This window comes from Pyxicephalus adspersus, chromosome 2, assembly GCF_032062135.1.
Source record: "Pyxicephalus adspersus chromosome 2, UCB_Pads_2.0, whole genome shotgun sequence".
NCBI lineage: Eukaryota > Metazoa > Chordata > Amphibia > Anura > Pyxicephalidae > Pyxicephalus > Pyxicephalus adspersus.
The window spans coordinates 47,044,223-47,058,049 of NC_092859.1; the positions used below are offsets into that span (position 1 = coordinate 47,044,223).

Here is a 13,827-nt window from a genome sequence, read left to right on the forward strand (position 1 = left end):
TTAGTGTATGTATCTTTTGTTGGTTTTCTATTGATGTGCAAAAAAAAACAAAAATTTGCAGATATCATTTAGTTGATCACCTGAACAGAGGGAACACTTGTTACAATGACAACTGTCTAACAGAGCATTACCTTATTTTGGAGAGATTTACTATTGCTTACTGTTAAAGAATAGGAAATGAAGATATATCCCTGAAGGGAAGCAGATGGCCAAAAACCTGACAAGAGTTAGCATAAGTATAACCCATGCTTTCAAAAATGAAAAATACTTTTAGAAGTACTTTATTGGCACATCTAACAAATTTTACTATTGTTTATAAAAAAAAACAGCTTTTGAATTCCTTCTTTGTGATGTTAGACTGCCTAAAAGTTTGTTCTTCTACTACATTATACCACAGTTCATGGGAGCTGGAAAGTTTATTGTTTTAGATTTTCTTGAATGTTTAATGTATGATATTCAGAGAAGGGTGGGTACACAGGCAAGATTACTTTTTGCACACAAAAAAACACATTTTGTAGAATTGTAATGGTGTGACCTATTTTAAATACAAACCCTGGTGTCCAGCTTTTGGCCTGGGGGTTGCATATGGCTTTCTGCCACCTATTGTGTAGCACTCGAGGTCCTTGCCTACAGTGGGAATCTCCTTACCTAATTTTTCAATCTATACTTGGTTTGGATTATTTCATTCACACTGCTTTATCTGTGTCTATGCTGTCCATTTCTCTCCTCCTTTTATGTATTTATTTATTTCCCGCAGAATTTTTTATAACAAATCTGCCTTAGTGACATACATAATCAAATGCGGCACAAGAAATCTTTAAATTGGCTGATAAAGGGGCTGTGATGACATTGATCTTTAGCAGTTCAATGTGTCTCCAGTCTATGACTGTCTACTGAAGTATGTCCCCATTCTCCAACAACTCAAAAAGCATGGTAACTCATTTAAAAATGTCTTAGGCCAGTGGTGCCCAACCTTTTTTCATCTGGGGCTGCTGTTTACATTGAGATAAAACCCGCAGGCCACAATGCAAACAAACATTAAAGATGTATGTTTAAAGCTAGAATAGTCATATTTAAAATTAAATTAAATTGAATTGTTTCTAGTTACTGCTGTCATGTACATGCACCAAATAAAGGAAATGACAAATCAAGAATTTCTGCACTCACCATTTAATGCTCATTTAATTATTGAAAGATATAAAACAGAGCTGACCAGTCATATATTACTCCCCACTCACAATTCCTGAACCACAGAGCAGAAACTACACCATACAATACATTCAGTCAGTTTTAGAGGGCACTAACCTTCTTTGTATCCCAAAATCTCTGCAATAGATACTTCCAAATAAATACAGTTCATGTGACAGCCAAGAGCTACATGTTCTTACTGCTACAGTTAGGTCCATAAATATTTGGACAGAGACTTTTTTTCTAGTTTTGGTTCTGTACATTACCGCAACTCATTTTAAATGAAACAACTCAGATGTAGTTGAACTGCAGACTTTTAGCTTTAATTCAGTGAGTTGAACAAAAATATTGCATAAAAATGTGAGGAACTAAAGCCTTTTTTTTTTACACAATCACTTCATTTCAGGGGCTCAAAAAGATGAAAATAAAATGTTAATTTCTAATACTTGGTTGAAAACCCCTTGCTGGCAATGACAGCCTGTAGTCTTGAACTCATGGACATCACCATATGCTGGGTTTCCTCCTTTTTAATGCTCTGCCAGGCCTTTACTGCAGCGGCTTTCAGTTGCTGTTTGTGGGCCTTTCTGTCCGAAGTTTAGTCTTCAACAAGTGAAATGCATGCTCAATTGGGTTCAGATCAGGAGACTGACTTGGTCATTCAAGAATATTCCACTTCTTTGCTTTAACAAACTCCTGGGTTGCTTTGGCTGTATGTTTTGGGTCATTGTCCATCTGTATTATGAAACGCCTCCCAATCAATGTGACTTCATTTAGCTGGATTTGAGCAGACAGTATGTCTCTGAACACCTCAGAATGTATTCAACTGTTTCTGTCCTGTGTCACATCATCAATAAACACTAGTGTCCCAGTGCCGCTGGTAGCCATGCACGCCCAAGCCATCACACTGCCTCCGCCACATTTTACAGATGATGTGGTATGCTTTGGTTCCTGAACTGTTCCACGCCTTCTCCATACTTTTGAAGGTTGGTCTTGATTTAATCTGTCCAAAGAATGTTTTTCCAGAACTGTGCTGGCTTTTTTAGATTTTTTTTAGCAAAATCCAATCTAGCCTTTCTACTCCTGAGGTTTATGAGTGGCTTGTACCTTGCAGTGCACCCTCTGTATTACTTTCATGCAGTCTTCTCTTTATGGTAGACTTGGATATCGATACGCCTACTTCCTGGAGAGTGTTGTTCACTTGGTTGGCTGTTAAGAGGTTTCTCTTCACCATGGAAATGATTCTATGATTTTCCACCACTGTTGTCTTCCGTAGACATCTAGGTCTTTTGCCGTTGCTGATTTCACCAGTGCTTTGTTTCTTTCTCATGATGTACCAAACTGTAGATTTTGCCACCTCTAATATTGTAGCAATTTCTCGGATGTTTTTTTTTCTGTGTTTGCAGTTTAAGGATGGCTTGTTTCACCTGCATGGAGTCCTCTTTGACGGCATGTTTAATTGATAATGACATATTAAAGGAATTGCCCACACCACCTCATGAAAAAGCCTTTGAGTCAATTGTCCAATTACTTTTAAACCCCTGAAATGAAGTGATTGTGTTAAAAACAAGGCTTTAGTTTCTCACATTTTTATGCAATCTTTTTGTTCAACTCACTGAATTAAAGTTGAAAGTCTGCTGTTCAACTGCATCTGAGTTGTTTCAATTAAAATTAATTGTGGTAATGTACAGAACCAAAATTAGAAAAAAGTTGTCTCTGTGCAAATATTCATGGACCTTATTGTACATCTTCAGGTTCCTACACCTCCCCGATCCTAAGAAATTAGAGTTTACAGAAGGTGAAAGTGGCCAGCTTTGTGTGACAGGATGGCACGCTATGACAGTTATAATTTTTTGTGATGGCGCCATAGTGATGAAATTTAGGCACAAGAGTCCTCCACTTGCAGTTACAGTTCCCTTTTGTTAGAGAGAAATTGGGGTTCATAGAGAGTAAGGGGATAGCTTTGTGTGACAAGGTAGTATGATATGATTAGTATAAAATTTTATTTGGGTAGGGGGGTCGACAAAAGGCATTTCTTACTGGCTCCCATATTTCCAGTTGCCAACATCCCTCTGTTCCAGAAAAAATTGAGGGTCACTGAAGGTAAGTGGTCAGCTATGTGTAACAGGCACCCCACCAGCTGCTCAGTACATCTGCAGATTTGACTCCAGGTGGCAGTGAGCAGTACTCCTAGACAGGGTTCCATGGCATGAGGAAGGGGTAACCACACTGCAACCTCACCGCCAGTCTTAACGCAGTCACTTAAGACCCATATGTCATGAAATTTGTTCACCACTAGTTTATATCCAATAACCATAGTGGTTGCTGTTGAAATTGCAGAATGTGAATATGTATGATTTCAGTCAGGTTCTACTACCCCAAGCGTAAGGGCCAGCACAAGGACCCTGCCCTAACAGTTTCTGCCTTATCAAATCTCCTGGAGATAATAGGGATAGAAGGCTAATCTGATACTACCTGCAATTATCAGAGTTTTTTCTGTTTAAAAGAGTTTGCCATTTTGCTTTAGCAGAAGCGAGTCAGAGATTATGCAGATGTGTGCAACTACCTTTAGTTGTCAAATTTACCCTGCAAACAGCTGTCTTTAAAAAAAAAAAAATGGCAGAGGTTTTTTAATACTGAGCTTTAATTTCTTGCATATAGCCATGACTAGTTGTCTTTAAAGATTTATCCAACTAGGGTCCTTGTTAAGCCCCAATCTAGTTTTGTAAAGAAGCATCTAATTATACCTTTTTAGTTTCATACATGATCGAGAATGATGCTAGCAGAACCTCTCTTATCAATATCTTTTTTCCAAGTAGATGCAATGTACATATTGACTTTTAAAATACAGCACGTCCCTGAAACAGAGAATCGTTCAGTTTAAATGATTGCAGGGACCTTTCCGATAACAAGAATGTGATCAGGAAATCCATCATAATACAGCATAACTATTACTCAGTACAAAGTGGGTATGCCACAAATTATTGTCATTCCTGCCAGGTAAAGATTAAGTTGTGCAGGGCAGATATTAATCTCCTGGCCAGCAGGGCTGAAGTATGTAATGATTGAGAACGCTTGTAATGATGCAAGAGATGCACACAATATTCAATTGGCTGCATTGTGATAAAGTACTCATTGATCTGCGTTACAAAGTCCCTTTCATATTTTTTTCCTATTCTAAGTGGTGTATTCATCAATCTCTAGATATAATCTCCCATGAGATAACACCCAGTGCTCTGTTTTTGTGTGAGCTGATACATCAGTGTCACAAACAGCTTTGCTGGTTGCTGAACCAACCCCACAGAATAACACAGTGGAAAGTGATATTATCTTATGAGATATAGGAAGCTGGTGTTTGATGGATAGCCCCCTCTGCCCTACTATGCCAAGATTAAGCATCTGGGAAAATATGCATTGTAGGATGTGCTATTTTTGTGCCTGTCACGTGTACAGCTATGTTTTATATATATATATATATATATATATATATATATATATATATATATATATTTTCATGACAAGCAACCCGTCATGATAAAAAAAAGAAGACCACTCTTCTAAAAAAAATGTTACTTGCTTACCTGTCATGTTAACCCTCTTGCTTAGGTACGTTTTAAAACTAAAAATAAAAAAAGATACTGAATATAAAGCAAAGCTATATTTAACACACATGTACTTAGAGCTATCTTCTTACGTTTTTTTTTTAACTCAGACCAGGTCGAGGTGACATCTATATCCAGAAATTGTTTCCAGCAAAATCATATGCTGATGAACTATCCTGATAAGCCTCAGTGTGGAGGATGGTAGAAGTAAGGTCTTTTTATGAGCATTATGATCTGATTAATTAAAGGCCCCCCAAGACTGGAGAGGATACACTTTCATCAGTGAACCTGGGTGATCCCAAACATCTGGAATGGATCTGGTCCAGGATTGAAAACATTTGCTAACAAATAGGAAATGACTTTACGAAATCCATTTCAGGTTTGCTGGATTACCCAGGTTCGCTGTTATAAGTGTATCCTCTCCAGCCTTGGAGAGCTATAATAAATCGGGCCCACTGACTTTACAAAGCCATTGCTGAACCGGCAGCTGATTTCTTCCAAAATAGGCAGATGCATAATCTAGCAGCAGTAATGGGATGTCAAATCACAGAATATTGGTATGGCTTTAGGGAAAATGCATTGTGGTGCAGTAACAAGAAGGCATGGTCCAACCAAAGTCATGCCCGCATTGCAATATTAATGTTACAACTCTACCTATAAGTCTAAAATTAAAAAAAAATGTGTGTTAGAACTGTAAATTGAGCCTAAATTATTGCTATTTTATTTTATATATTCTAGTATCTACCTATTATAGTAACGTAGTAATGACTGATTATTACAGTACTGTTAGCTGTAAGTATATTTATCCAGGGTTCCAAAGGTAAGTTCCAGTGTTCCTCCATGGTAAAAAAGTAGTGAAAGGCAGATTTGGATTTCTGTTTCTTACTTTTTATCTATAAGGGTAGAATAAAAAAAAGATCATTGTTTCTTCGAGCAACTTGGACAGTTCTTGGAGTGATAAACAGGGCACATAGTTTTGCAGTTAGTAGGAGTATAATACCAAAGAGGTAATCGGGTCCTAAAGTACCAAATTCAGGGGGCACTTGGCTGTGTACTCCCTTTTTAAAATGTAAAGGAAAAATGCAATAGATACTGAAATCAGCTGGTTGTTCTAAAAAACCATGGACTGCCACAAAGCTCCTTTCACTCCTGTATGTTGTTGTAACACACTGCACATTAATGACAAACCTGCAGCAATACATTCATTGCCATTCATTTTGTGCAATACATTCAAGCTGGACAAGGACACACATACATTGAGACAACACACTGGTGAAAAAGGGGTCTAGATGTTTAAAGTGGTTTTAAAATGATAGTTAAACCAGTACTAAAGTTTTATTTCATATGTTAGTTGTATGTGATTGTATGTGACATTATTCAGAATAAAATACAATATTGCATACTGTTCTTGACACAGCATAATGTCAGATCCAAATCTCCTGGATTTCTGGTTTTCATTTTAAAAGCAGCTACAGTGCCATCTACTGGTTTTATTTCGCTACTACTTTTCTTCGACTTTGAAAATGAGAAAGTTTTTGTTGAGTGATTTGCTACAAATACTCATATCCAAGCTTTTGGGTTTAACATTATTTCTTTTTTCAGCGCATTACTAAATTTCTGGCTATCATATTGCTTCAACTCACTTCAACTAAACTGGAAAACCAAAAAATGATATAAGTATCATTATTGTAGTTGTATGTCAAATGATAGCCTGGTACCAGGTTATCTAATGTACTGAATATACATGCAGTCAGTTAGAGAGGCCAATTGTGATTTTTTTTATATTTATTTTTATTTGAGGATGTGTTAAATACAATGACAAAATATCAATCAAAGAATCATAAAAAGTCAAATATGAGGTAAATATGAACCAGACTGTTCAATTAACATAACAAAGAGAGATAACAACCAAAGAAGATCTGACAATTGGAAATCATGAAACGATAAAACAAAGATGAAAATAGCTTGTTTCTGCAGTGGGTTCCAGGAGTATTGGTGAGTCAATAAGTCTAGACATATACAAGAAGGTTAATTCAAAAAGAGTGGGCAATTTTCCTATTAGTAAGAGTCAGTAGAGTATCAGAGAATATCCAAAAACATAAAACACTTGGTGGATCTGGAAATATCCATTGATACAAAATTGATTTCTTGGCTAGTAAAAGGAATCCTCTGCTGCCACTAATAATTCAAACCCCTTGTAAATTAAGAGATCCCAAAATAGCCCATTCCAGAAAAAAAACATTTTTTCTACAATAACTTTGGGATCAATACAGGTTTACTTTAAAGTTTTTAAAGAGTGGGGTGTCTGGTAGCTGTAGAACATAGCATAATATTTTAAAGCCTAACTTCAGGCAGCAGAAAAAATGTTCTTTTAGAGCTCCCCATATTCCTGTAATACAAGAGCCAATTGCTTATTTTTGAAAAAGGTGAGATACTTATTGAATTTCTTGTTCCCCAAGGCTTCTTCCTCTCATTAACTCTAATATGGTACATCCATGGGTATTTCCTCCATCGTCCTAGCCTGGTAGTCAGCATGTAATGGAAGAGAAAAATAAAGGCATGTTGGATTTTTTAAAAAATGATAACTATATTTATATTAATTTTCTGGTTACAATTATTAAACACAATGATTTTGATTATTGGTCCTTTAAATTTAGCATTGCTTGGGAGAAATTGGTTTATTTAAAAAAATGTTTATTACAAATACTTACCTAGTCAAATATTCCAATTGCAACATACAATTCAATTTTGTAAATGAAAGCCTGTCAGATGCTCATAAATTGCAGAAAAATTCTTCCTATAGTACTTGATATAACTAAAAGCCTCTCGGAGGAGTTTGTGTGCTTCAGCATTACTTTGTTCAAGCCTTGTAAACAATGTTTTGTTGGAGACTATTTATAAAACTTTGTATTTGGTAGTCTGACATGATCTGCACACAGATTCCTAGCAACCTTAATTTCATTAGTGGATTTGTTTGGCTTTATAGTGGGGTGGGAGTTTCTCTAAAGCTTGTTACTTGAAGGTCAAGTCAAGCAGATGATGTCTGTTCCTATTTTAACCACTAGTATAATATTGTATTCATAGAAGAGAAGTCTATATTTTATGGCCCTTTTTGAGCTAATTAAATGAAGTCCTTGAGTTTATGTGGAGCAGCTAAAAATTTTAGTGTACAGACGTTCTGTCACAGATCTCCGGGGCAATGTGTGCATGGCTTTTCTGTCTCTGAGACCTATGGCTCTCTCCACTGATTTTGGAAGACTACATTTCTGTATGAAATTGATACCCTGCTTATGTTTAGAAACGATTATGTAATACCCCCTAATAAAGGAAATGTTACTATATATATATATATATATATATATATATAAGATTTTCTTTACATCTGCTGTATGTGTTTGCAGCCAACTTTTTAGAGGAACTTTAGTTTTTCCATATCAACTTTCTGCTGATCAAGTCTTGTAAACCATATACCAAATAGTCATTCACCAGCAGTAATAAAAACACTTGGTCAAGAAGACATTCTAAGTCTGCTGGATAGACAGTAAATAAGCAGCAGCACAGCCATGACTTGTCTCTGTTGGACATGCTTTCTTATGCATATATAGGCAATAAAGGCATGTGCCTGTAGCAGCCCTATATAAGTCTGGGTGAGAACCCTTAGAATTTTTAATAAGGAAAGAGAAACACAAAAACAGTGAAAATGGAAAATGCTGAGAATGTAACTGAAAGCAGAAGCTGCAGAAGAATTAAAGAAGCAGTTGCAGTCACACAAGTAGCAACATTGATTATTTTGAATTGCAGATTTTGTTTGTTTTTTCCAAATTTGTGACAATATAAAAATCCAGTTTGGTTTATTTTGGTTGTATTTCTAGAAACTTGCTGCGTAAGATTTTTACCACCCTAAACGTGGTGTTATTCATTCGCTGCAGTAAAAGTAATTAGGAGAATTACTTATTACATATTTTTTCACTGGATGTTACATTTTGGCAATTTTCTCTGTATATCTACCTGTGTTTTTCACTGAATGTTAACAATTTTGTCTTTCTTTGGCAAAGTGGTAATAACTGGTATCAAGAAAGATAAAATGTTGTGATATGGGGAAAAGACAATCTGGCCATAATATAAAAATATTTAAAAGATAGGATTAGAAACTCTGTCAAGTTTTGCAGCTGCACAGGGCTGTGAAAGATATTGCCTCACTATGTCTTTTGGGGACAATGTTTTATTAGAAAGGTAGAGTCTTGTAAGTGTCTGTGTTGCCAATGAAGAAGCCACTGGTCAGTTGAGGAGGATTCCCCCATTCCTAACACATACAGGGATGTGGGTAACAATGGCAGTCTCGAGGAGGAAGGCTAGGAAGTCCACATTGTTTCCTGAAACCAGTGAACCCTTTTGGAGAGATGGGAGGATACAGCAGCAGCCTTGGTGGGGGTTGGCAATGAGCCCTCTTGTTGGAGGTTTTGTTGGGTGCCAATCTGTATTGTTAGCCCCTGTGTAACTATGTATGTGATACTTCAGCAATTGGTGCCAATCTGTTTTTTTAGCCCCTGTGTTAACATGTATGTGATACTTCAGCGATTGGGTTCATGTAAATTATATATAATTGTGGTGTTCGCATATACGGGTTTACATATACTTTTGACTTTGACTCTACTTTTTCCTTGCATCTAATACAAGAGACTGTCAGAGTTGCAGATCACAGTGAGAAAGGTTTATTCAGTATGGCTTTTCATCTGACTCCATATCCAGATTTTAAATAAAACCAGCATTTTTCTTTAACATCTTTCATTACTATAATGATATGAGGTGCAAAAAAGAAGGTCTAAAAAATGTCAAAGTAGCATATTTATTATTAAACGTTTAAGGACGTACAAAGACTTATGCAGAAACTATTGAAAAAAAGACGTACTTTGATAACGGATCTGCTAACGTACAGGAATATCATTTAAACCTGGCCTTGGGGTGGCACTTAAGGTCTGAAGCAGATTGAGGAAAAGAGAGACAACTTTTCATAGCTCTGCAGTCAGGCATTAGCATGTGTCTCCTAACAGCAGCCATCACCATCTATTCTCAACATCCTTATGTCACAAATGCTCTTTGGATTGCATTTTTCATAACACGCACAGTTTTCTCTGGTGGCAATATAGCAACTCCAGTAATTCAGACAGCTGAGAAATAAAACAAAAAACAACAAATCACTTGTCTGTTCTAGGTTCCTTGGGACAAGGTCAGAAGTGAAATGATTGAAGAGAAGGAGATCAGACCTGAGATGGTAGACCGGCTGAGTGAATACATCACGCTTAACGGTATGAGGCATGGCTGAGCAATCAAAAAAATTATTTCAATATGTTTTAGTAGGTACTACCTTGCTTGAATAGTTTTCTTTTCTGTGCAACCAACTCTAAGGATTTTAGTGCCCCTTTACCTATTAGGCTGCTTTATGCTAAACAACTAGAGCATATTTCATATAATACACAGAATATAAAGTTTAAAGTAGGTTTAATCCCAAACTAAATAATAGTTTGCTTGCCAAAGCACTATGCATAATAAACGTATTGCCATAAAAATGATTGCCTTTTTTTAATGACATTGTTTTGCCTTTTTTATCATTTGTTACATTGTAGTATTGATAATCTTCTGCAGTGACTTTCTGCAAAGGCTTTGCACAAGCAGGTTTTCTGTTGGTGACAATGGTGGACCATGCCTGTAATATATATATTGAAATGACCACTTATAGTCTCTTTTGGAAGAACAAAATGCAATAACATGAAGATATTGCTTTGTCATCCAGTATAGGAATTGACTGAAAAAGTTCCAGAGCAGGATTACCAAATATCTTATCGGATCTTAATAAAAGCTTTAGATTTAAAGATGTTAACAAATATTTTTGTTTGTTTATATTTTTATTATTATCTTAGCATTGCCCCATGGCAAGCTGCTAAATTGTCTTTGCAGGCTAAATGTTTACATTATTGTCCCTTTGTTCTTGTAATAAGAGACTGACAGAGCTGTAGATCAGAGACTTCAATGTTTTGTCAGTTCTGCTTTTCATCATCCATTTTATTTTGCCATCCATTGAAGGCAATTCTACTTTTCTCCTATTAGGAAATGTTAACTGGTATGCTGGATTTTGGGGTGTTTAAGATATCATGGTTTAAGAAAATTTTAATGTCAAGAAAAAATGTCTTTTTTTATTTTTTTTGGTATGTAGACCAAATACAGTTTTTATTTATTTCCCGGAGTTCTCATTTAAAGGTGATGATAAATGGAGAGAAGCAAAACCAAAGGGCATTTTTTGTATCTTCAGCAGTTATTTTTGCATACACCGCAACACAAAATAATTGGGCCTTGCCCTGGCGAAAGATTTTATCTGGCTGAAGCTAATTAAAGTGTAGTTATGCCTGTAGAAATGTATCAGGAAAATGTAGAATTCCAACGCCTTGAAGTATGATCATAAATTATGGATCCAATAACAAAATGCTACAGGCAAGGCTAAGGAAATGTATTGTTGGATGGTAAGGAGTGTACAAAATATAGTAAATATTAATTGTAGTGCAATTGGATCTGCTAAACAAAACACTGCATGTGATGCTCAGCCCCAATTTACTATTGATGGCACTACTAATAAAAAAAAACATAGAGTATTTGTATTTTTTCTTTTGTGATTGACACAGCTTTGAAGAATAGCATAAGGGGGGACATGGTTCAGTTTAGAGACTTAATGGGCCTGATTTATTAAAGCTCCCCAAGGCTGGAGAGGATACACTTTCATTGGTAAAGCTGGGGGATTCAGCAACCCCGGAATGCTTTTCCTAAGAATTTTGCTATTTGTTTTCAATTCTGGACCAGATCCATGTCAGGTTTGTTGGGTTACCCAGGTTCACTGATGAAAATGTATCTTCTTCAATTCAGAGAGCTTTACTAGGCATCTGCAGGGACTTGGCATTAACAAATAGGAGCATTTCAGTTGCCCTGACACTATGATGGTCGGTTTTTATGGCTAGCAGCAACATACAAGAGGTGTATGTACTCTGTACACTGCTGAAAAATGTTGTCAGTATAAAGGGACCCAGGATACAGGAGAACTTAGCCTTTGGTGTCTCGATTATAGTTCTTTAACTTGTTTCCCCTACTGTTGAGGAGATCCAACAGCTTCTTTGGCTTTTGAATTACTGACGCAGAGCAGGTTTGTACAAGTTTATACTCCTCTTAGAATTGTAAGCTCTTCTGAGTCCTCTCTGACTCCTGTGTCATTGTATGTCTGTCATTTGCAACCCCTATATTAATGTACAGCCCTGCGTAATTTGTTTATTATACTGTTGTTAATAATAATAATAATACCTAACTTCCCTGAGATTAACATTGAGCATTTCAAAAATTGAATGTAAAAATGGTTATCCCCAAGCTTTACTTGGCATTACTTACATTTAGTTCCTGGCCCAAGTAATGTTTTTAATATAGCTAGGGGCCCTGGATGGTGATTAGCAAATCAGAATAACCAAGCGGTTATTCTGATATATGTTCCTAAGGCAGTAAATGAGTGTTCATGTTTAAACTTTAGTCATTTTATCCATACTCTCAGCAGTCTCATTTTCTCATTACTTATGCAGGCCCTGCTTGCCTTTTACCAGTTCTAGTCACTTACTAATCCTTCCAGTCATTGCAGTTTAGACCTGACCCAATGATAAAGAGATTCTTTATAAGGCTAGCTGAGTTTATCCCAACTATCATCATTAAGGAATGCTAATAACGTTCATGGATATAAAGACGATGGCTGGGGAGAGAATAAGAATATGTGGCATTTATTAATGAAAAAAAAAAAAAAAACAATCGGCAAACAAACAAAACTAACTTTAAATGTGTTACCATTCCTTATATATTTAGTAAAACATCCTTTATTTACCCTTTTTAATGACCTTTTTTTCTCTGTAGCAGAAAAGTTTGTATGAGCTTTTCATACAGCAACTTATCTTTACAGATAGTACCTGCTCACAGGCCAATACATAAGCATATATAAGCCATTTTACAATTTTATAAGCAAGAATAAATGCTCTTTACCTAGCTTATAATAAGTATTTATTTAGCATAGCTACAAGAGATCTTTGTCATACCTGAACAATCTTTATAGATTATTTAAATGTTCAGCATTACATAAAGTAAAGCATAGAGAAAAATGCATTAACCTATACCATAAACATATTTCTTGAAAGTATCCTCCTAAACTCTAGCCATGCTGGGTGTTATTGCAGCGTAAATTGCTTTCCGCATTATTTCAGCTGAATTACATTTTTGCTTCTATTGCAATTGTCTAATCCTGGGTACATAACTTATCATCATTTCCCTTTCTTGGCCTGACATTTAACTGGATACAGCCTTTCAGAGAAAGCTATAAATTGAAATAGTGACATGAAGTTTATTTTTCTTATGCCTTCCTACAGTCCACTTTGGTGATTTGTGACTGCTTTCCAGCTAAACAACTTTATTATATACAAGCTGATTAGGTGTATGATTGAGTTGCCCTTGTGTTCAGACTTCAGACATACCGCTTTGAGTTTATGAAGCTGTTCCTTACTTTTTATGTCTGAACAAACCATATGCTTGGTTTGCCTTGATGATCACATGCACAGCAAAGTAATTCTTTTAGAGTAATGTCTGGTTCTTATGTAGAAATGTTATTTCCCCTTCCAGAGGTTTATTGGAATTTAGGAAGGAAATCTCCCAATTCTTACAGTCATGGTAAAGTATATGAACTGAACCTATCTTCTCTCCTGTCTCGCGACTTCTGACTCCATATTTTCCCATGGAAAATCCACAACAGAGCTGATAGCATCATAAGGTCTCTTGTAAATGGCTATTTTTTATTACGTAGGTTTGACAAGGTATTTGTAAATAAAAGTATTGTAAACAGTTTTGTTACTGTATGTGTCATCCCCGCAGAATACCATCCCTGCTATTTTGGAGGCATTTGGAAAATTTGGGGCTCTCAGTAATTTTAAAGTGAATTTTGATAAATCCGAAATACTCAATATTTCCCTTCAAT

At 36.0% G+C, this 13,827-nt stretch overlaps 1 protein-coding gene across 1 annotated transcript in view; it reads left to right on the forward strand.

Annotated features, from left to right (window-relative positions):
* The window catches only part of LOC140323522 (histidine--tRNA ligase, cytoplasmic-like), a 49,304-nt gene that overhangs the window by 27,233 nt on the left and 8,244 nt on the right, over positions 1 to 13,827 (forward strand). Inside the window, exon 9 of the mRNA XM_072400683.1 lies at positions 10,000 to 10,093. Coding sequence (XP_072256784.1) covers positions 10,000 to 10,093 — 94 coding nt within the window. The remainder of the gene's footprint in view (positions 1 to 9,999; positions 10,094 to 13,827) is intronic.